General features: G+C 44.4%; 1 protein-coding gene across 1 annotated transcript in view; it reads right to left on the reverse strand.

The window, feature by feature from the left end:
* Positions 1-21,652, reverse strand: part of tenm2a (teneurin transmembrane protein 2a) — a 333,595-nt gene that overhangs the window by 81,065 nt on the left and 230,878 nt on the right. The window contains exons 10-12 of the mRNA XM_079496709.1: positions 19,738-19,935; positions 13,909-14,109; positions 10,538-10,723 (exon numbers count right to left, since the gene is read on the reverse strand). Of these exons, the coding sequence (XP_079352835.1) occupies positions 10,538-10,723; positions 13,909-14,109; positions 19,738-19,935 (585 nt within the window). The remainder of the gene's footprint in view (positions 1-10,537; positions 10,724-13,908; positions 14,110-19,737; positions 19,936-21,652) is intronic.

A 21,652-nucleotide genomic window follows, 5' to 3' on the forward strand; every position in this document is an offset into this window, starting at 1 on the left:
GTTCAATGGAGTTGCCATTTAAAGCATGCCAAATACTTATGAATTGTCTGGACAGGACAATCCATAGCCATTGATCAGCTCGTTTGGGTTAGGCCTCGACGCAAGCTGGCTTCTCCCTCTTTAGTGTGGAGCCCAGTCGATCACCCCCCCACCCCCTCCACCCCAACCCCAACCCTGTCGTATACTAACTAGAATGAAGAGGGATTTCAGAAACTATTAAGTCCTCCCTCAACACTAATGCAGTGTGACTCCAACGAAATCCCCTCAAAAAGGAGTAGAAATTGCCTTGGGTTATGGGTCAGTAGACACACTCGCTCGTGGCGTGCGGAAGGGAGAGGGAGAATGAAGGAGAGAGAGAGAGAGAGAGAGAGAGAGAGAGAGCACGAGAGACCAAGAACAAGAGTGTGAAAAAGATAGAAAGTCCCAAAGACATTGTTCTAAAAAAAAAAATTAAAAAAAAGTACAGCCGCTCCCCGAGAATCCAGCCGCTTTCTAAAAGGTCATAACGGTAAAGGTCGGTGCAATAAATCTGAGAGACCACTGTTCATGAATAGAGCCGACAGCGCTGTACATCCGTCCAACGTAGGCTATACCTGAGAAATTACGATAATTGCTTTTTTTCGCCACGTGTCAACTCCACTCTCTCATCCTGTCTGTGTTTTTGGTGCAACCATATGGGTGCAGCCACTCCAATGCCCAGCTATGTCTGTCCCTCCCTATGTCCCTCCCTAACTATGTCTGTCTGTCTGTATGTTTAGGGTACCAACCTTAGAGTATATATGAATAGAGACGGCACCCGGAGGAAACCCTGAGGTGAAATGGACATAGTGGCCGAATTTGGTATTGCAGCGCTGGGCCGTTGACTATCATTGCGCACGTTCATGATGACACGTGAACGCGGTTTCATACGTGAACGCGTGCAATGCTAGTCAACGGCACAGCGCGTTCACGATTTGGCCCAATTCTTCCCAGAATGCACTCTGTTCCTAACCGGAAGGAGGAGTGAAATCGCCTCATGCGCTTTTGAGCAACTTAATGCAAGTGGATAAGAGGAGAAATCCGGTGCCATCTCTATTCATATATACTCTAAGGTACCAACAGGTGACAAAGTGGCGCTGTTGAGCTTCACACTGTGCACAGGTGCATGATGGGAAGCTGAGTTTTTTTGCACCACTCACTTCAGACGGGTCTGTTTTTTTTGGTTTTTTTTGCTCCATCTCCCATTCCTCCCATCACCCACTCCACCTTCTGTTTTATAACTACAGCTCTTCATAAAACAACGAGAGCTGTTCCATGAAGCTGGGCGGTTGAAAGGACACTCAATGGTGCTCATAGGGATCCGTTGGCCATCAACCAATCAATGGTGCTCATAGGGATCCGTTGGCCATCAACCAATCAATGGTGCTCATAGGGATCCGTTGGCCATCAACCAATCAATGGTGCTCATAGGGATCCGTTGGCCATCAACCAATCAATGGTGCTCATAGGGATCCGTTGGCCATCAACCAATCAATGGTGCTCATAGGGATCCGTTGGCCATCAACCAATCCCCCAACACAAATCCGGTGCTATCTATTGCAGTGGTTCCCAAACTTTTTAATGTCAAGGACCCCCAAATTGACACTAATTAGCCCACGGACCCCCATTAGAAAAGATTTGCCAGGAACCCCCATAAGAGAAGATTGTTATGGCTCTATAGCAGAGATTCTCAACCCGTTTAATTTCAAGCACCCCCAATATATATATATATATATAATATATTGTAAAATCAATGTTAATTTAACTCTGAGAGTGTACAAATGGGACCAAATGGACCGTCTTATAGTGAGCTTCGATTGTATCAGCGTTGTGAACCTCTTCGTGTGCTCTGAGTTGCATATTTTTAAATAATATTTCTGGCGTGGATGGTTTTTGACGGCCAAACAACAAAATTGCAAAACGCAGAAGTGGTATGTATATGGCTGTCGGACTCCTACACCGCATGTGCAAGCGCAACAACATGCACGCACACATGCACGCACACACACACAGGGATTCATTAGCCACCATAGATTGTTGTCACACAAATACCCTAAAATGTAAACACACAGTTAGCGGGCTCTGTCTTCGAGCACAACATTAAAGCTTTGCATCAATGGCCTATGAAATTTGCCAATTACACCTCCCAAAAGTACTTTAGGGCTCTCATCATTTTCTTCTCGCGTGGAATGCACGACGCATGAGCTGAATACCTTAGTAGAGCTAATAGCCGTGGTGGAAGCAGTCCCCTCACATCTTCTGACTCATGTACAAGAATAGCAAAACCACAGTGTATAACTCTATTGGTAGAACTTTACTTAAAGGTGCAGGCCTATAATGCATCATAATTATAATGCACACAAGGCTTAATAAGACATGTTGTACGTGTTTATAATTATGAATAACAACATACAACATCGTTTATGGAGTATCAGAAGTGCTGGAACAGCACATAATAATAACTATCCTGCATAGTCAGTCTGACTATGTACAGTACACCAGTGGTGGGCCACTTTGACGATGGCGAGGGCCACTATATTTCCACACTCACTCCAGAGGGCCACTATATTTCCACACTCACTCCAGAGGGCCACTATATTTCCACACTCACTCCAGAGGGCCACTATATTTCCACACTCACTCCAGAGGGCCACTATATTTCCACACTCACTCCAGAGGGCCACTATATTTCCACACTCACTCCAGAGGGCCACTATATTTCCACACTCCCTCCAGAGGGCCACTATATTTGCCCACTCCCTCCAGAGGGCTACTATATTTCCACACTCCCTCCAGAGGGCTACTATATTTCCACACTCCCTCCAGAGGGCTACTATATTTCCACACTCCCTCCAGAGGGCTACTATATTTCCACACTCCCTCCAGAGGGCTACTATATTTCCACACTCCCTCCAGAGGGCCACTATATTTCCACACTCACTCCAGAGGGACACTATATTTCCACACTCACTCCAGAGGGCCACTATATTCCCACACTCACTCCAGAGGGTCACTATTATTTCCACACTCACTCCAGAGGGCCACTATATTTCCACACTCACTCCAGAGGGCCACTATAGTTCCCCACTCACACCAGAGGGCCACTATAGTTCCACACTCACTCCAGAGGGCCACTATTATTTCCACACTCACTCCAGAGGGCCACTACAGTTCCCCACTCACTCCAGAGGGCCACTATATTCCCACACTCACTCCAGAGGGTCACTATTATTTCCACACTCACTCCAGAGGGCCACTATAGTTCCACACTCACTCCAGAGGGCCACTATTATTTCCACACTCACACCAGAGGGCCACTATAGTTCCACACTCACTCCAGAGGGTCACTATTATTTCCACACTCACACCAGAGGGCCACTATAGTTCCACACTCACTCCAGAGGGCCACTATTATTTCCACACTCACTCCAGAGGGCCACTACAGTTCCACACTCACTCCAGAGGGCCACATCGCATATTACTGTTGTAGCAAAAATAGCTGATCTACAAGCTCAAAACCTTTTGAGCTTGTAGATCGGCTGATATTAACCTGAGGGCCATATTATAAGTGACGGTGGGGGCCGCATGTGGCCCCCAGGCCCCTGTATGATGTACAGTATAATGGTAGTTGATGTGCTGTTGTGCTGTTCTCGTGCATTATGATCAGCACTTACAATACTTAAATCATGTCAGAAGTTGTTATCCATAATCATAGACATTTATAACAAGTGTTGTGAAGCCATTATGCTGAGCGCCCATTTAATATAACGCCATGTTATTGGACTATCTATTGATCATTCAAGCGTTTTTAATGTTGCAACTTTAATGTTGCAGCTGGCAAAGCTCATTTTCATTACACTTTATAATATAACGTTCTACAGTAGGTTAGCTTAACCTACAAGTGAATTTATAATTTGTACTGATAATCTACATCTATCGAAACTAGTATCCAATGCTGTGCAATAAATGTACATGTATGTACTGTATGTAAAAAGAAAAAAAATCCATAGCCTATTTTCTCTGAAATGCAGTGGATATAGTATAATATCTAGTATAATCGAAATACTGAAGTAAAGTACGCACACACACACACACACACACACACACACACACACACACACACACACACACACACACACACACACACACACACACACACACACACACACACACACACACAGGAGGCCTTTTGCTATGTTTCACCAGTTTCGGGCCTCCACCCTCAGGGGGCCCTCCAAGCTCCATCTGACCGTCAGGCGTCAGTAAACCCCCCGGTACCCTTGGCCCTCTCTCTTTCTGGCTCACTCGCTGCCTTGCTCTCTCCCACAATGTTAAGTTACACCTATTTCCTGTTAATAACCTGGGTAAAATGTGCAGCATTGGGAGGTAAAGGGGAGACACTTTATTGTGAAGGGACGACAGAATGAGGAGAGTTGTTGTAATGTTGTGTAATTGTCGAGAGTAATGGCTGCGTGCGATATTAAACAGTCAAAACTATTTGTATCAATATGCCTGTATCAACATAATAATTATGTCGTTGGTATATGGGGGCCTCTTATTTGGTCTTGAAACGGGCCTCCAGATTCCGAAGGCCGCCCCTGCGCACACACGCACGCACACACCACACGCCACACACACACACACACACACACACACACACACACACACACACACACACACACACACACACACACACACACACACACACACACACACACACACACACACACACACACAGCATGCCGTCAGTACTGCCGATGCCACGCTATAGCTTCTATACTGAAGCACAGGACATCCCTGTCTAATGACATCTGGCCTGCAATGCGGAGCGCCTCCTATAGGAGGAGTGAGTGCACTACATTGCAGGGCTGACGGCCAGTGGTAGAAGGAAGAAGATTTATTATTATTGTATTTGTTTTAACTCAAGTTAAAGTAGTAATATCACAATGTTTAGAAAGCCTGTTTTTGAAATGTTACTCCAGTAAAACGGTGTTATTTGGCATCACTTACCAAAGTAAAAGTATTTGGAGTAAAAACTAAAACATTTGCCTCCGAGATGCAGTGGAGTAAGAAGTATAAAGTATAAAAACAAGGAAATACTCAAGTAAAGTAAAAAATAAATGGTACTTAAAAGAATAGTTCATCCATGAAATGACTTTATTAGTTTATTTATATTGTTTACTTATACCCGGTGATGTCTTTCACTCACGTATATGTTTGGTTAGTAAAATATTCCTTAACGGTAAATTACAAATTTAGAAATTAAGAAAAATAACTTGATGAATGGAATTAAACAGAGACTCAATTTAACAACAGCAAAACCGATATGAAAGATCTGTCCATAAACTCCAAAAACACAGCTCATGTTATCATTTAGATTCTGTTCTATCGAAGTCTGCTGAGAAACCTTCCAGAAATATCACCAACGGAGAAGAAAATAAACTTTTAAGGCACCTGGGAGCCAACAAATGTGCAAATATGGGTCATGTGCAACAACAAAATAATATTTAACTTTTTACACACCATTAGGCCTATAATGTTATTTTGATTATAAGACCCAATTATTGAATGTCAGTCTCCAGGTTTTCTTCAGAATATGTACAGAATGACTTATTTAGCCTACGACACTATATGGCATATTGGGAGTCCAACTAGTACTAGTGGTTCTCAAATGCTTTATTTTCAAGGACCCCCCCCCCCCCCTTAATTCTGTGTGTACAAATGGAACCAAATGGACTTTGTTCTGGTCATTCAGGACTATAGCTCATTATGTATTTCTGGTAATGTTATTGTCCACTCACTTTGTAGGTCCGTGGCAAAAATAGATTTTTGACAAAAGAAATGCCCACCAAGCCAGCAAGGCGTCTCGCGTAGCCAAACAACTATTCCACAATCTCCGAATGCTATATAGAGTCTGGACCTCCCATAGCTGTGAGCTTGTAGATCGGCTATTTCAGCAGGTGTCATTACGACGGCATCAAGGCCATCCAAAATACATTTAGTCGATTAGATCAACTGTAGATTAATGCTGAATCAGGCTAGCGGTAGACGGCAAACGGCAAAACCTGCTGGACGGCACGGAACGGTAAAAAGATTAAATATTTGAACATTGATGCCGTCTGCCGTTACCATCGCCGGTTCTGGCTACCGCTTGCCAGATTCCACGTGAATACAGCATTAGTCGACTAAAATCTTATGATATTTAGTCGACTAAAACTAAAATCAAACTAAAACATTAAAGGAGCATTCAGTGATTTGAGTGATTTGGAAAACCACCCAGTCCGCCCCGGTAACAAAATGTGCACATGCACGCTCTACAGTGGGGGAAGTGCAACAGGCCAACAGCATGTGCATCAAGGCCCGCCCCCACTCGATCATGATTGGAGGAAGGCCCCTCTCATCCTGATTGGATGAAGGCTTTGCCACCCGCCACCAAAACTGAAACTAGGGTTTTTTGACCCCAGGGGCTCACTGGGGACAGGGAGGAACTCCTTATATGGTCAGCACACTCTATAGTAGGGAGGATTATTCAGAAAAAAAGAAAAAATAAGTGATATTTAGATTAAGTCAAATCACTGAATATACCTTTAAGCATTCCAGGTGACTAAAATGTGACTAAAACTAAATGAAAACTATTCAAGAGACTATGACTAAAACAAAAAATTTGCTGTCAAAATCAACACTGGAAGGGGCGGTTACAAACAGATTCCAATGTCACAGAAAATGTAATTGAAACTGAGGAGTGCCAGACCCAATCTCCCCAGGGATTCTTTATTTTGTATTTTATTTTTTTCTGTGGCAGATTCGTCTGGTTTCCATACTTTAGCTATAAAGCTATAAAATGTAGCTATAAAAATAGCAGAAAAATAGCAGATCTACAAGCTCATAGCACGGCACAGAGTGCCGTGCTACGGGTTTGTAGATCTGATATTTTTTTTAAAGCGTGAAAATGTGGCGCAAATCTTTGTATATATATATATATTCTTTCAGAGCGATTATCATTATTAAACTCAAATCTTTGCTTCTGGGAGGTTTCTGGAACAACATATTTTGAGATGGGGATCGGCAGCCAAATACATATATTTTTGGGGCTCCTTGACATAAATATTTTGAGAACGACTGACATAGAAACATGGGTTTTTCAGAAAACTGTTAGGATTTAGAAGACATTTGTAGAATTGTCCTCAGGTCTAAATGGGTTAAGTTTCTGCTTAATTCCACCCATCAAGTCTATTTTATTGGAATTTCCTAACACTCATTTACACAATACAAACAACACAAATTAACAACAACCCAAAAAAAAGAACAGATACAGCAAAACAAAACAAAGTGGGGTAACAAGAAGACCTGTGCCCCTCGGGGCACAGGTCTCCACCAGGGCAGGTCAGGTTGTGGCCTCCTGGTGGCGCTATAATAGGCCAATGGCGTGTGTGCAATTGGATGATTTTGTTCCAAAAAATTGTTTTGCAAAAATCCACCTGTTGGTGGCGCTATAACAGGCCAATTTGAAATGGGTGGGATATATTCCTCAGCCTAGTAGGAAAGTCTGTGAAAGATTTCACGCAAATTGCACGCTCTGTTCATGATTTGAGGCTTTTTGTTTAAAACGGGCCAATCCTGCAAACTTTGAAAGCCAATGTTAGCCAACTAGGATGGAATCTGAAATATCGGACAGATCCGTCTTGAGCACATGACTATAGAGATAGTGTGTAACGATTTGCGGGATTTTGGGACAAAATCTGGAGGAGTAATATCAAAAAATGTTTGTTTCAAAAGTCGGCCTCCTGGTGGCGCTATAACTGGCCGTTCTAGAAAATTTGGGGCAGAGGTTCATCGTTGGCATCCAGGGAGTGTGTGTGCAAAATTTGGCATCGACCAGGTAGCTGTACACAGACGGACGGGCGGACACAAGCACACACACATGGACGGAGTGCAAAACATACTCTCTCCCCATGCCTTCGGCCTGGTGGAGACAACAAAAAGGGAGGATTTAAGGAATATTTTACAAACGAAAAATGTCCAGGACTGAAAGACCTCACCGGTTATTAATAAGCGACAGAAATAGTCATTTCTTGGGTGAACTTCATTAAGTACAATTTGGTTCCACCACTGGCTGATGTTCATTGAGACAGTGCGGACACCAAAGCTAGTTTTTACTACAGACAGTTATACAGCACCACACGACTACAGCTAGCAGAGCCAAGCCAGGCCAGAGCCATTGAACGCAGCAAGCTCGCTTTAATACTACCACCACGACAGGCTTAAAAAGGAGGAAAAAATAAAGCACACGGTCAAAGATACGGTACCTGCTTTGTAAACCATGCTTCCAATGTCTGCAGTGAGAGAAAACGTGCAAAGGGTAAGAAGAGATGCATGGGGCAATGGAGGGGGGGGGGGGGTCGAGGTTTATTTTTTTGATTTAGTCAGAAAAGCAAGCAACGTCATGCGCAGATGAGCTGAAATGAACCGTCAGTTAGAAGATGAGCTGCAGTAATACACGACTGAGATGGTCTCGTGTTGCCGAGGATTTAATTGAGCTCATTCTTATGTTCCATTCTTTTAACTACATTTTTTTAATCATTTATTCAAATGTCCTTTTTTTATTTTTTGTGTAAAGCGCATTAAATGGCCTCAGTGTTGAAATGTGCTATCCAATTAAAGTTTTTGCTGCATATCCTACAGTGGCCTTGCTTTGCCTATTGCTCTGCAACAAGCTGACATTTGACGATGCAGGCAAAGATGACCTACTTTCAATGGGGGGAAAACACTGAGATCACACAGTTATTTCCCCTGCGTGTGTGTGCGTGCGTGTGTGCGTGCGTGCGTGCGTGCGTGCGTGCGTGCGTGCGTGCGTGCGTGCGTGCGTGCGTGCGTGCGTGCGTGCGTGCGTGCGTGCGTGCGTGCGTGCGTGCGTGCGTGCGTCAAGAGGATATTCGTGTGTGTTTGTGTGCCTTGATGATAGGGAAATGAGACTTGGCATCTCGATGCCCCGCCGGTGAATAAAATGAGCGTGACATTCATCCACCCACACTGACACCAACGTCAATATGACAGACAGTGATTGACAGGCCCAAATATTATGATATTACGCACGCACGCACACACGCACGCACGCACGCACGCACGCACGCACGCACGCACGCACGCACGCACGCACGCACGCACGCACGCACGCACGCACGCACGCACGCACGCACGCACGCACGCACACACACACATTCACGCGGGCGCACACATAAGCACAAATGCACTCAGTCATTCAGAGATTTCAGACACAAAGACACACACACACACGTACGCACGCACGGACGCACGGATGCACGGATGCACGGACGCACACACGCAGGCAGGCAGGCAGGCAGGCAGGCACACAGGCACACGTTACAAATGCAGAAATACAGCTGTGAATGTTTTGTCGGCGCTGCAGCGGCAGAGAGATTCATCTTTCTCAAACTGTGAGACTCCCGAGGTCTTTCTTAGCAGGCACTAAGCCCTGCGTCTTTGTAAGTCCTATACCTGAAGAGCCCTGCAAAGAGCCACTCCGCGTGTCGGATTTGCCTCTCCCCATCTCGTCACAGACACCACAGAACAGAACAGGTGCTATACTCTATACGGTCTGTGTACTTAGTTTTTTGTTTTTTTTGCATGCAGTCTGCCCACGCATACACATGCATGCGCAGACTGTGCATGCAGTGGTGTAAAGTAACATTTCCAGTACTTTTACTTCCACTGAACTACTCTCAGCGGCAAATATTGTACTTGTACTCCACTTTTTTTGGAAACTTTAGTTACTAGTTAGTTACTTTGATTATTATTGCAAAACATACATTAAACACTATATATTTTAGCCGATCTACAAGCTCACAATGCGTCGCATCTGCTATTTTAAGAAGATTTTCATGAATTTGAAAACTTGAATTGGGACTGACATTTTGCATAGTGAGTACTACTTTTGGTACTTCAAGTACATTTTGATGCCAATACTTTTGCACTTCTATTCAAGTACAAATTGAATTCTGGACTTTGACTTGTAATGCTGCATTCACACAGGCATGCAAAGATCACAGCATAATTTGTCGCGTACGTTGTCACTTTTGGACAATCTGTTGCTCACACGGTCGTTGACGTCATCAAGCGTGCGTCCGTACAGTGATGTGTGTCATTGCAGCTACAGCTGTAGGTTTGTCTCTTTGCATCTGGAAGTTGAACCCAGCTCAGCTTCAATTTGGAGCTTTGTCGCTTTTGCAGCAGCTACAAACGCCGGTTGAGTCTTTGCATCGTCACGTCGCTGACTTCCATTGACAATGAACGGTAGACTGCATGCATCTTTGCACCTGCCCGCGTGAACGCATACGTTTACTTTTAATGAAAACAAATTAGTACCTTTTCCACCACTGCACACACGCACATATGCACACGCGCACACACACACACACACACACACACACACACACACACACACACACACACACACACACACACACACACACACACACACACACACACACACACAGCTCACCGATGGTGCAGTGCTCTCCGTTCCAGCCCTGATGACATTGGCACTTGCCGTCCTTGCAGCTTCCGTGCTTGACGCAGAGCGGGTTACACACGCGCTGGTCACAGCCGGCGCCCGTCCAGCCCTCCTCGCAGCGACACGCTCCACCCATGCACACCCCGTGCGTCCCACAGTCCACGGAGCACACCTCTGCAGGGAGGGAGGCCATAGAAATATTTCTGGTTTATTGTGACGAATAAAAGACAGTAGATGTATTGTGTGCTTTTTTTCTTTTACTCCACTACATTTGTGAAAACGTTAGTTACTAGTTACTTTGTAGGAGGTGATTATTTATTACAAAACATACACTAACCACTTCAACATTGCAGCCTTTTGAAAATAGCAGATCTATTTAAAGAATCACACCCGTGTGAACTGGGTGACCATAGCAACCATGCTAATTTTTTGGTACGAACAGACAGACAGACAGACACGTAAACTAACAAAGCCAGTTGTAGGAGTGGTTTACACCACTCAAAAATATGTATACACATTTGATAACTTGAAATGGGACATTCTGCATAATGAGTCCTTTTACTTTTGGTACTTTAAGTACATTTAGATGCCAAATACATTTGTACTTTCACTCAAGTACGTTTTGAATTCCGGACTTTTACTTGCAATGGAGTATTTCTATATTACTCTATTTTATATATTCTATTCTATTGTACTTAATAGAATAATACAAAATGTGAGTAGTTGTTCCACCATGTATGTACTGTATGTTCATCGTACGACGGATGACTAAATTAGGCGATCCGCGGCGTGACGCAACCGCGTGGTGAGCTTGTACATCTGATATTTTTTAGCTTTTTTGGGGAGAGACTAGAATTTGCAATAAGTCACTCTTGCTAAATGCCTAAATTGTAAATACACAGCAGACAGTTTTCCCCAAGTGGTGTCCTCGCCAAAGAACAATAGGGTTTATGTCCTTAACATCGTCGCCATTTCCCTTGAACGGTTTTGATCATATCAAATAACCATGGTTATTTGTTTTATGCTGATTTTGAGTCTACTGAAATAGACTACCAGTGTTCTGCGGTGTTGTTCACAAATGATATTGTAACGCAACATTCTAGATAGTCCAAGAAAAATAGAATGGCTTCATATAATATCTGTGTCAGGGCTGTTTAAACTATCTGACTTATGGTATAATATAGATTACAGGCAAACTGTTGCACGAACAAGTATAGGTGATATCTCTACTGCGGGCATCTTCAGAAATACAGTCCAATAAATTCCAGACATGTTAGATTGAAAACATCACAATGTTTCAGTGTACACAATTCGTTAAGCAAATGGACCCACGAAGGTCCATTTCAGTTCCATTTTGTAAATGAACACAGATGATTTACTGGCATGGCAATGAAATGACACACAGAATGAAAGCGGTATAGTCTCGGCCAGCTCCGGATGGATACAGACAATTCCAATGAGCTGTTTGTGAAGCTAATTCTTATGCAGTGGTGGAAAGTTAACTACGTACATTTACTTAAGTACTGTAGCATACTTTTGAGGTATTTGTACTTTACTTGAGTAATTCCAGCCAATCTACAAGCTCACAATGCGCCGCATCGGCTATTTTCAAAAGATTTGCAATACATTTGAAGACTTGAAATGGGACATTCCAAACAATGAGTACTTTTTACTTTTTGTACTTTAAGTACATTTTGAACCCAATACTTTTGTACTTTTACTCAAGTACATTTTGAATTCCGGATTGAAACGGAATATTTCTATATTGCAGTATTGATACTTTTACTTAACACTGAAGCTTTCAGAAGGTTCCCCTTCCATGACCATCATCATCCATCATCTCAGAATTTTGTTTTACCTCTGAAACATCTTCTAAATATGAATTTAAGCACATACTTCTGTCACAATTTAGTTCAGTCATGCAAGTGTTTTAAGTAAAACATTTTGAAAATGTTTTTTTGTATGGCCCATCCAATTGAACAGTAGTATACAGTGTATCTACCCACCCATGGAGCAGTCGGGGCCCATCCAGTTGAACAGTAGTATACAGTGTATCTACCCACCCATGGAGCAGTCAGGGTCCATCCAGTTGAACAGTAGTATACAGTGTATCTACCCACCCATGGAGCAGTCGGGGCCCATCCAGTTGAACAGTAGTATACAGTGTATCTACCCACCCATGGAGCAGTCGGGGCCCATCCAGTTGAACAGTAGTATACAGTACAGTGTATCTACCCACCCATGGAGCAGTCAGGGCCCATCCAGTTGAACAGTAGTATACAGTGTATCTACCCACCCATGGAGCAGTCGGGGCCCATCCAGTTAAACAGTAGTATACGGTACAGTGTATCTACCCACCCATGGAGCAGTCGGGGCCCATCCAGTTAAACAGTAGTATACAGTGTATCTACCCACCCATGGAGCAGTCGGGGCCCATCCAGTTGAACAGTAGTATACAGTGTATCTACCCACCCATGGAGCAGTCGGGGCCCATCCAGTTAAACAGTAGTATACGGTACAGTGTATCTACCCACCCATGGAGCAGTCGGGGCCCATGCAGTTAAACAGTAGTATACGGTACAGTGTATCTACCCACCCATGGAGCAGTCGGGGCCCATCCAGTTGAACAGTAGTATACGGTACAGTGTATCTACCCACCCATGGAGCAGTCGGGGCCCATCCAGTTGAACAGTAGTATACAGTGTATCTACCCACCCATGGAGCAGTCGGGGCCCATCCAATTGAACAGTAGTATACAGTACAGTGTATCTACCCACCCATGGAGCAGTCGGGGCCATCCAGTTGAACAGTAGTATACAGTGTATCTACCCACCCATGGAGCAGTCAGGGCCCATCCAGTTGAACAGTAGTATACAGTGTATCTACCCCCCCATGGAGCAGTCGGGGCCCATCCAGTTGAACAGTAGTATACAGTGTATCTACCCACCCATGGAGCAGTCGGGGCCCATCCAGTTGAACAGTAGTATACGGTACAGTGTATCTACCCACCCATGGAGCAGTCGGGGCCCATCCAGTTGAACAGTAGTATACAGTGTATCTACCCCCCCATGGAGCAGTCGGGGCCCATCCAGTTGAACAGTAGTATACAGTGTATCTACCCACCCATGGAGCAGTCGGGGCCCATCCAGTTGAACAGTAGTATACAGTGTATCTACCCACCCATGGAGCAGTCAGGGCCCATCCAGTTGAACAGTAGTATACGGTACAGTGTATCTACCCACCCATGGAGCAGTCGGGGCCCATCCAGTTGAACAGTAGTATACAGTGTATCTACCCACCCATGGAGCAGTCGGGGCCCATCCAGTTGAACAGTAGTATACGGTAGTGTATCTACCCACCCATGGAGCAGTCGGGGCCCATCCAGTTGGGGTCGCAGCTACAGAGACCCGTGTCGGGTATGAAGGCCCCGTGGCCGTGGCACTGGTCCGGGCACTGGGCCCGGGGCAGCTCGCAGTGCGGGCCCCCCCAGCCGGGCTTGCAGTGGCACTCGCCGTTCACGCAGATCCCGTTGTTGGAACACGTCGGGTCGAGGCAGTCCACTATCGCACACACACACACACACACACACACACACACACACACAACGAAAAAACACATCGGAGAGGAGGGAAGGCGCTAGGATGAGATGACAGCTAGTACGAATGGCTCTGTGCACACACACGCCATTTTGGTGTTACCGCTGATACTAATGAAGGCTCTGTTCCGTTCTGGTCAGACAGATTCAGTGTTAATGATACTAATGAAGGCCCTGTTCCATTCTGGTCAAACAGAGTCAGGGTGCTGCTGTTGTGCATGTTGGCTCACTGGAAACACTCCGCTACACCAGTGGGTTTCAAAGTGTCCTTGAGTGGGTTCCAATTAAATAATGGCCCCGTACGGTTGTGTAACTCTGTGAGTGTACACATGGAAGCAAATGGACTGGTCCATTTGGTTCCATTTGTACACTCTCACAGTTATGGGGGTCCTTGAAATGTAAAAGTTTGAGAACCACTGCACACTAAATGGAACAGGGCATTAATTAGTATCATCGGTAACACCTGTGAAGGAAGTAGGGAAGCGATCCAGAAGTATAGGAAGAGTAATTCTGTGTGCATAGAGCCCATTGCATGTTCTCCCTGTGTCCCTTAGGGTAGGTACCCTCACACACACAAAAAACATGCTGTGATCTTGGTCTCTATCCTGCCTCCCCTGGCCAGCCGGGGTGCCTGATGGAGGGGAAATAAAAGGAACTGGTTGGACTAACGTGTTCTATCCACACACGCTACATCCTACCAGGGAAACTCCCCCTTCCATGTCAGGTGAAAAGAAGCGGCTAAGGACTCATCGTCATACATAGAAGGAAGCATGAGGTCAGTCCGCTGCTCTCCCCAGGTTGGCAGAGGGAGTGTATTGCGCCCAGGATAAATTTTGATAATTGACACTGGGTGATAAAAAGGGTTGCAAAATCGTGGGATAAAAATGTAGAAAATGTTCTTAAATGGCATGATGTGAGGACGGAGATCCTATATACAGTGTGAGGGGGAAAAGTACATTGTCATTATGTGTATGTCCCTGTGAAATGCTGCTGTGTACACTGTGAATGCCCAACTCGTCATTTCATCTCATCTGCCGGAGTACCTAATACTGTATGACATGAAAGAATGTGACATTTATGCCTGATGCCATAAAAACCAAGTGCCACGCATGTCCTCGATGCATGTACTGTACATACACTTCCACATTTCACGAGAGAAATTCACATTGGACATCGTCGTGACATAGGATGCTGTTTTCAGAACAATAGGTTGGAAATGTTTCCCTTTAACAATAAACCATTAATAGCAAAGCAATTAATCGTTGAGAGGGGAAATTAGTGTTGAAAGGAAATTAGTAGGACATTAGAAATGATTTTTGGTCAGTTATGCGGGGGTAAAACACACACAAAAGGAAATGAAATTGCTCAGACATTCAGCGTGATCATTATAGCAGCATAGAATTATACAATACAAGACAAGTGACAAGTGAGCCGTTCTTATACAATACATAGTGTCAAGTGTCAGCTTTCTATCACGCAGAATGACGTGCAAGGCCCAGATGCATGCAGCCTAGTCTTCCGTTGTTATTCAGAAGAAAACAGAGCTGAAAGTGAAGACGCCAGGGTTTGCAAGATGAATGAACATGTGTTTGTTTATTCATTACACGATGCTGAAAGAGTAAGACAAAAATAGAAGAATTCCGCTGTGTATAAGAAAAACAACATCACAAAGACACAGAGAGAGAGAGAGAGAGATAGAATAGAACACCATAGTGACACTGGAACAAAGGTTATGAATTAGCAGCAGGATACAAAAAGGAATGACAGATGACAGAAGGCACTTTTCTTTTTCCCCCCTCATTCTTTGTTCGTGTGGAGAAAAAAGGGGAGAATGAATTAATAGAAATATCAAGACTTTGTTATACTGAGGCAATTAAAGATTACACTAACGAGAGCACTGCTGTAAGAGATCTGTGAGTGACACTCACTGATGCCTTGTGTGCATGTGCATGTGCATGTGCATGTGCATGTGCATGTGCATGTGCATGTGCATGTGCATGTGCATGTGCATGTGCATGTGCATGTGCATGTACATGTGCATGTGCATGTGCATGTGTGCGTGCGTGCGTGCGTGCGTGTTAATGCATGAGGGAGAATCTGACACTGTCATTCTGCCAGGCTGACAGGAGACTGAGTGGTGAGTGAAAACCAATTTGACAAATGACACCCCCACCCCTCCAACTCCCCCCCCCCCCACATCTTTCACCCCTCGTCAGCTGGCTAGATTGACCCTAACCGCGCCTCTACACACGCACGCACACACACACGCACAGCACACACTGCACAGACAGCACACAAAAGCCCACACCCACCCACCCTCACACATTCCCTCTGCCTTCCATTTCTGTTTGCCTGGCAGAAACGCTTGGCTCGCGGTTATCGATTTTCATGTCGCCGAAGCTCCAGGTGAATTGTTTGAGGGACTCTTCCGTGATGAAGATCAGATGTGAAGAGAGTGAGAGAGAGAGAGAGAGAGAGAGAGAGAGAGAGAGAGAGAGAGAGAAACACACTCATCAGATATTGCCCACGAGCCCAGAGCAAAATTGGATGAGGGTGAGAAAGAAAGAAAGAAAGAAAGAAAGAAAGAAAGAAAGAAAGAAAGAAAGAAAGAAAGAAGGAGTGAGCAGGAGAGAATGCTGACCTTGTTCTCTGGTGCTCTGCGGCATGCATCTCTCCTCCCTCACCCATGCTTCTATCTGTCCCTCAGCGGTCTTCCCTCTTTCACCCCCCCCCCCCCCCCCCCCTCCCCATTTCAGTATTATGTCTGTACATATAGAGCACAGAAGTCTGACGTCAATATCGGTAGAGGTAGTCCACCGGTTCATGTACCTTTTCTTTGCATTGTAATCCCCATAGGGAGATTTTAGATCGCATCAAATAAGAACTGTGTTTGAAAAATAAACAAATCATCCCGGCCGTTTCACTCATATGGATATGAAGAATTAACTGACTGAGAGAAAACGCTAATGTTACTGCTGCTAGTTACATTTTCGCTAGAAACAGACTGCATCATATATGACTGTCGTACACAATTCTTAGCCTATATGAGACCATTTTAAGTGGACCCCATGTTGTTCTCCATAGAGAAAAACCAGGAGATGAGCGAGTGACGTCAGGACTTTGGCGCTCTATTCACTTCCACCTGAACCCCTCACCACCTCCCTATCGACTCCTTTATCTCCATCTCTCTCTCTCTCTCTCTCTCTCTCTCTCTCTCTCTCCCTCTCTGTGTGTCTCGTACGGTGCTGCTGATCACTCTTAAAAAGAGGGATCAATAGAAGCGATTCCATCCCTTTAATAAAGGTGAAGTGTATACCGTTCGCTCCCTCGCTTAGCAGGAGATGATGATCTTATGATGAGCTGTCCGCACGTGGCGTACTGCCGTGTGTGTGTGTGTGTGTGTGTGTGTGTGTGTGTGTGTGTGTGTGTGTGTGTGTGTGTGTGTGTGTGTGTGTGTGTGTGTGTGTGTGTGTTAGGGCATTAACCAAACGTGATTTTTGATAGTCGACACGAATACCATCAAAATCGGTTTATAATCGATTAGTCGGCGGTAAAATATGATATTTTTTTCCATCCAATCAAGCATTAAAACATCGTGTTCTGAAACGGCCAGCGCGAGTGAAGGATTAACTGCAAAACAGAGCCAGTGAATGCAGGCCGAGTGGAATAGTAAGAGAGTGGCGACACGCTTTGATCTCACCACAAAGCGGGGTGCTATGGGCTATAGTTCCAAACATTGGAACTATCCCATTGAGATAGAATGAGCACTTCCGCATTCCATTGTTACAATGGCAGTCAACGCTAGTGTCGCCACTCTCTTACTAGATTACGCTGAATGCCGCTCTGATTGGCCGAAATTCACATCAGCTGTTAAAAGTCAAGTCAAAGTTGCAAGTCCACAATGACTCACGGATGGACGCGCTGTGAGCTTGTAGATCTGCTATTTTTGATGCGCAAGACCTTTCTACGGCGCAGCATAGCATGTTACGTTGTTGAAAATGTTTGTTGAGACGGAGGAGGAGGAGGAGGAGGAGGAGGAATAAATGATGCAATGTTTTTCATACAACCCTAAATGTTCAACAACAAGTTACAACCACAGTTCCTTTGGTTTTTAGAAGGAGCTACAAGTTAGGAGGAGGTTATGATTACATACTAGGCTTGCTACCGTAGCTAGCAGGCTTACCAGGCTATGAATCAGATGATCAACTAATTCACTCCATCGCGACTATTATAACTATGATCGCGCGGCATAGCTGTTTGTTTTTAATAATGCCGCACGCCTGCACTTTTGTTGGATAAGCATGAAGAAAGATGAATAAGAAAAAGAAACATGAAATCACGGCAAGAGCTACTGTAGTTTGACTGTCACCAACATGGATATTATTGGGCAGAGTGAGGAGGGACAGGCTGCTATACTACTGTACCGGACGAAACGACGACACGTCTCCAATCTAACTTGTTGAACAACAACTACAGTAATATTGTAATAAACTCACCAATAGTAAAAGTATTTACACACTGTAGTTGTCCCCATTGAGCGTATGAGCCTATGAGGCATATGCTTTTTGAAAATCTGTCTTAAATGTTGCCAGTGCAGCCAGCCACCGCCGCCCACCGCACCTACACGAGTGACGGTGACAGCAAAACCCACGTACAGTCGGCTTGTATATGATATGAAAACAATCAGCCAAGAAGGGATTAGTACTTAAGTTGGAGAACTACCAACAAAACAACAGAGCTCACAGCTGAATGTCTGCTGTAAAACAGTGTCGACTACCGTTTTGCTAGTCGACTAATCGATTTTTATGTTAATGCCCTAGTGTGTGTGTGTGTGTGTGTGTGTGTGTGTTATTTGTTAAGAATTCTCAGACGCACACGCGCACACATGTGGCACCAGTGGTGGAAAGTAAAGTGCTTGAGTACGTAAAAAAATGCAGTAGTTTTACTTCTACTGTTGCACTACATTTCAGAGGCAAATATTGTACTTTTTTACTCCACTACAATTATTTGACAACTTTAGTTACTAGTTGCTTTGTAGATTTTGATTAATATTATTACAAAACATACATGAATCACTTCAGTGCTCTATAGGCTACACATTTTGGCCATTTGAAAATAGCCGATCTATGATCAATGCGTCGCATCTGCTATTTAAAAAAAAAAAAACGTTTTTTATACATTTGAAAACGTGTGAAATGGTATATTCTGCATAATGCGTATACTTTTACTTTTGGTACTTTAAATACATTTTGATGCCAAGTACTCTTGTATACTTTTTACTCAAGTTAATTTTGAATTCCGGACTTTCCTACTTGTAACAGAGTATTTCTATATATTGCAATATTGATACTTTTGCTAAGTGTGTTACTATAGTAAAACATTTGAGTAGGCCTACATTTTCACCACTGGTGTACAGTATATGTACGCCGACAGGACGACGCTTTTGATAGACGCACGCACGCACGCAACGCACGCACGCACGCACGCACGCACGCACGCACGCACGCACGCACGCACGCACGCACGCACGCACGCACGCACGCCTAAACCAGCCCCCATGGTCCCTCTGGTGGCGTTATAATAATTCCCTCACCCTCTGCGCAGTTGGCTCCCTTGTAGCCCACGGAGCAGACGCAGTTGCCGTCGGCTGCGCAGGTCCCGTGGCCGCCGCAGAGCGGGTCGATGCACTGCGTGACGGGCACGTCGCACTCCGCCCCCTTCCAGCCGCTGTAGCAGATGCACGAGCCCTTGTCGTACTGGCCGTTCCCGCTGCACAGCACCGGGCATGCAGCTGCAGCACACATGGAGAGAGAGAGAGAGAGAGAGAGAGACACACAGGGGTCACCAACATGTCCATACATGCACGGACAAATGTGTCGTGACAAAGACTCGGCCTTGTCCGTGGGACATTTTTGATTTTCTGTTTTACACGCCAGTATGTTCTTTCTTTGATCATAACACCCACTTACTGAATGTCAAGTCTCCAGGTTTTCTTCAGAATATGTACTGTATGACAATTATTTACTACGAACGACTCTATGGAACATTAGGAGTCCAACTAGTAATAGTGGACCACTAGTAGTAGTTGGACTCGTAATGTTCCATAGAGTCGTTCGTGGTAAATAGTGGTTCTCAAATGTTTTATTTGCAAAGACCCCTGTAACTCTGAGTGTTCAAATGGAACCAAATGGTTAATTGGTTCCATTTGAACACTCTCAGACTTACAGACCTGTTATGGTCATTCAGGGTTATCTATGTATGTGTTTCTGGTATATATTATTGTCCACTCATGTTGTATGTCTGTGGGAAAAATGGAATGTTGACAAAAATGTCCACCACAAGCCAACATGGCGATGACCCCTGGAGACACAGCAGAGAGATAAATATGCTATAGAAGCTATAGAAAGGTACAAATAAGTTGAACTGGCTTCAACTTCAGATACAAAGCGACAGATATGCTGTGAATCTTTGTGTCTTTGCATCTGGGCACGCAACACAGCTGCAACATGGAGAGCGACAAAGAGAGAAAAATATTGTCGCCTTTTCTTAAACAATTGGCCCAAGTCTTTTTTTTTAAGGTTTTCAGGACAAAATGAGAAAAACGGATCCAACGCGACGTTACCAGAGGTGGCCAGTGTCACGAGGAGCTGAGGCAAAACAACTCAACAAACTCAAAAAACGACTTAGAGACTTTCAGAGTGCAACCAAGCATGAAATGGATCTCTTGTCCACTAGTCCCTCCCTAATATTTTAGTCGTTGACGAAATTAGTCATCGTAGATTCGTTTTTCTATAGTTTTCATCAGTGAAAAAAGGTAGTCGACGAACAGTTTTTGAGACATCAACAGATGCAGATGCACTCTACCATTCATTGTCAATGTAAGCCAGCGACGTGCAGATACAAAGACACATCCAGCGTTTGTATACAGCTCTGCTGCAAAAGATACAACAGCTACAAAGCTACAAATGTTCAGCTGGTTTCAACTTCAGCTACAAAGATGTAAAGCTACAAATACGCTGTGTAGCTTTGCATCTTTGAATCTTTTGCATCTTCAGCATACAGTATCTTCAGCATACAGTATTAGATTAATAGAGTAATAGAGATTAGATCAATCACACACGTGCACACGCACGCACGCACACACACACACACACACACACACACACACACACACACACACACACACACACACACACACACACACACACACACACACACACACACACACACACACACACACACACACACACACACACACACACACACACACACACCACCCCCCTCTCAGTTGTGGGTCAGATAAAATAATAGCAGTAGTAAATGGTTTATTTATACAAGGTAAGCAAATATAATAATGCAGTGCAAGTAATAAATAATGCATTGCAAGAATTAGGAACATCACATATAAATCATAAACATATAAATCAGTGGATATACTTCAGCACGAAGTTCAATCCAGTGTTGCCGAAGATCGTGTTGTGGTGCAATTTGGACTGTGAGTGAATTAG

Source organism: Electrona antarctica, assembly GCF_951216825.1.
Source record: "Electrona antarctica genome assembly, chromosome: 1".
Classification (NCBI taxonomy): Eukaryota; Metazoa; Chordata; class Actinopteri; order Myctophiformes; family Myctophidae; genus Electrona; species Electrona antarctica.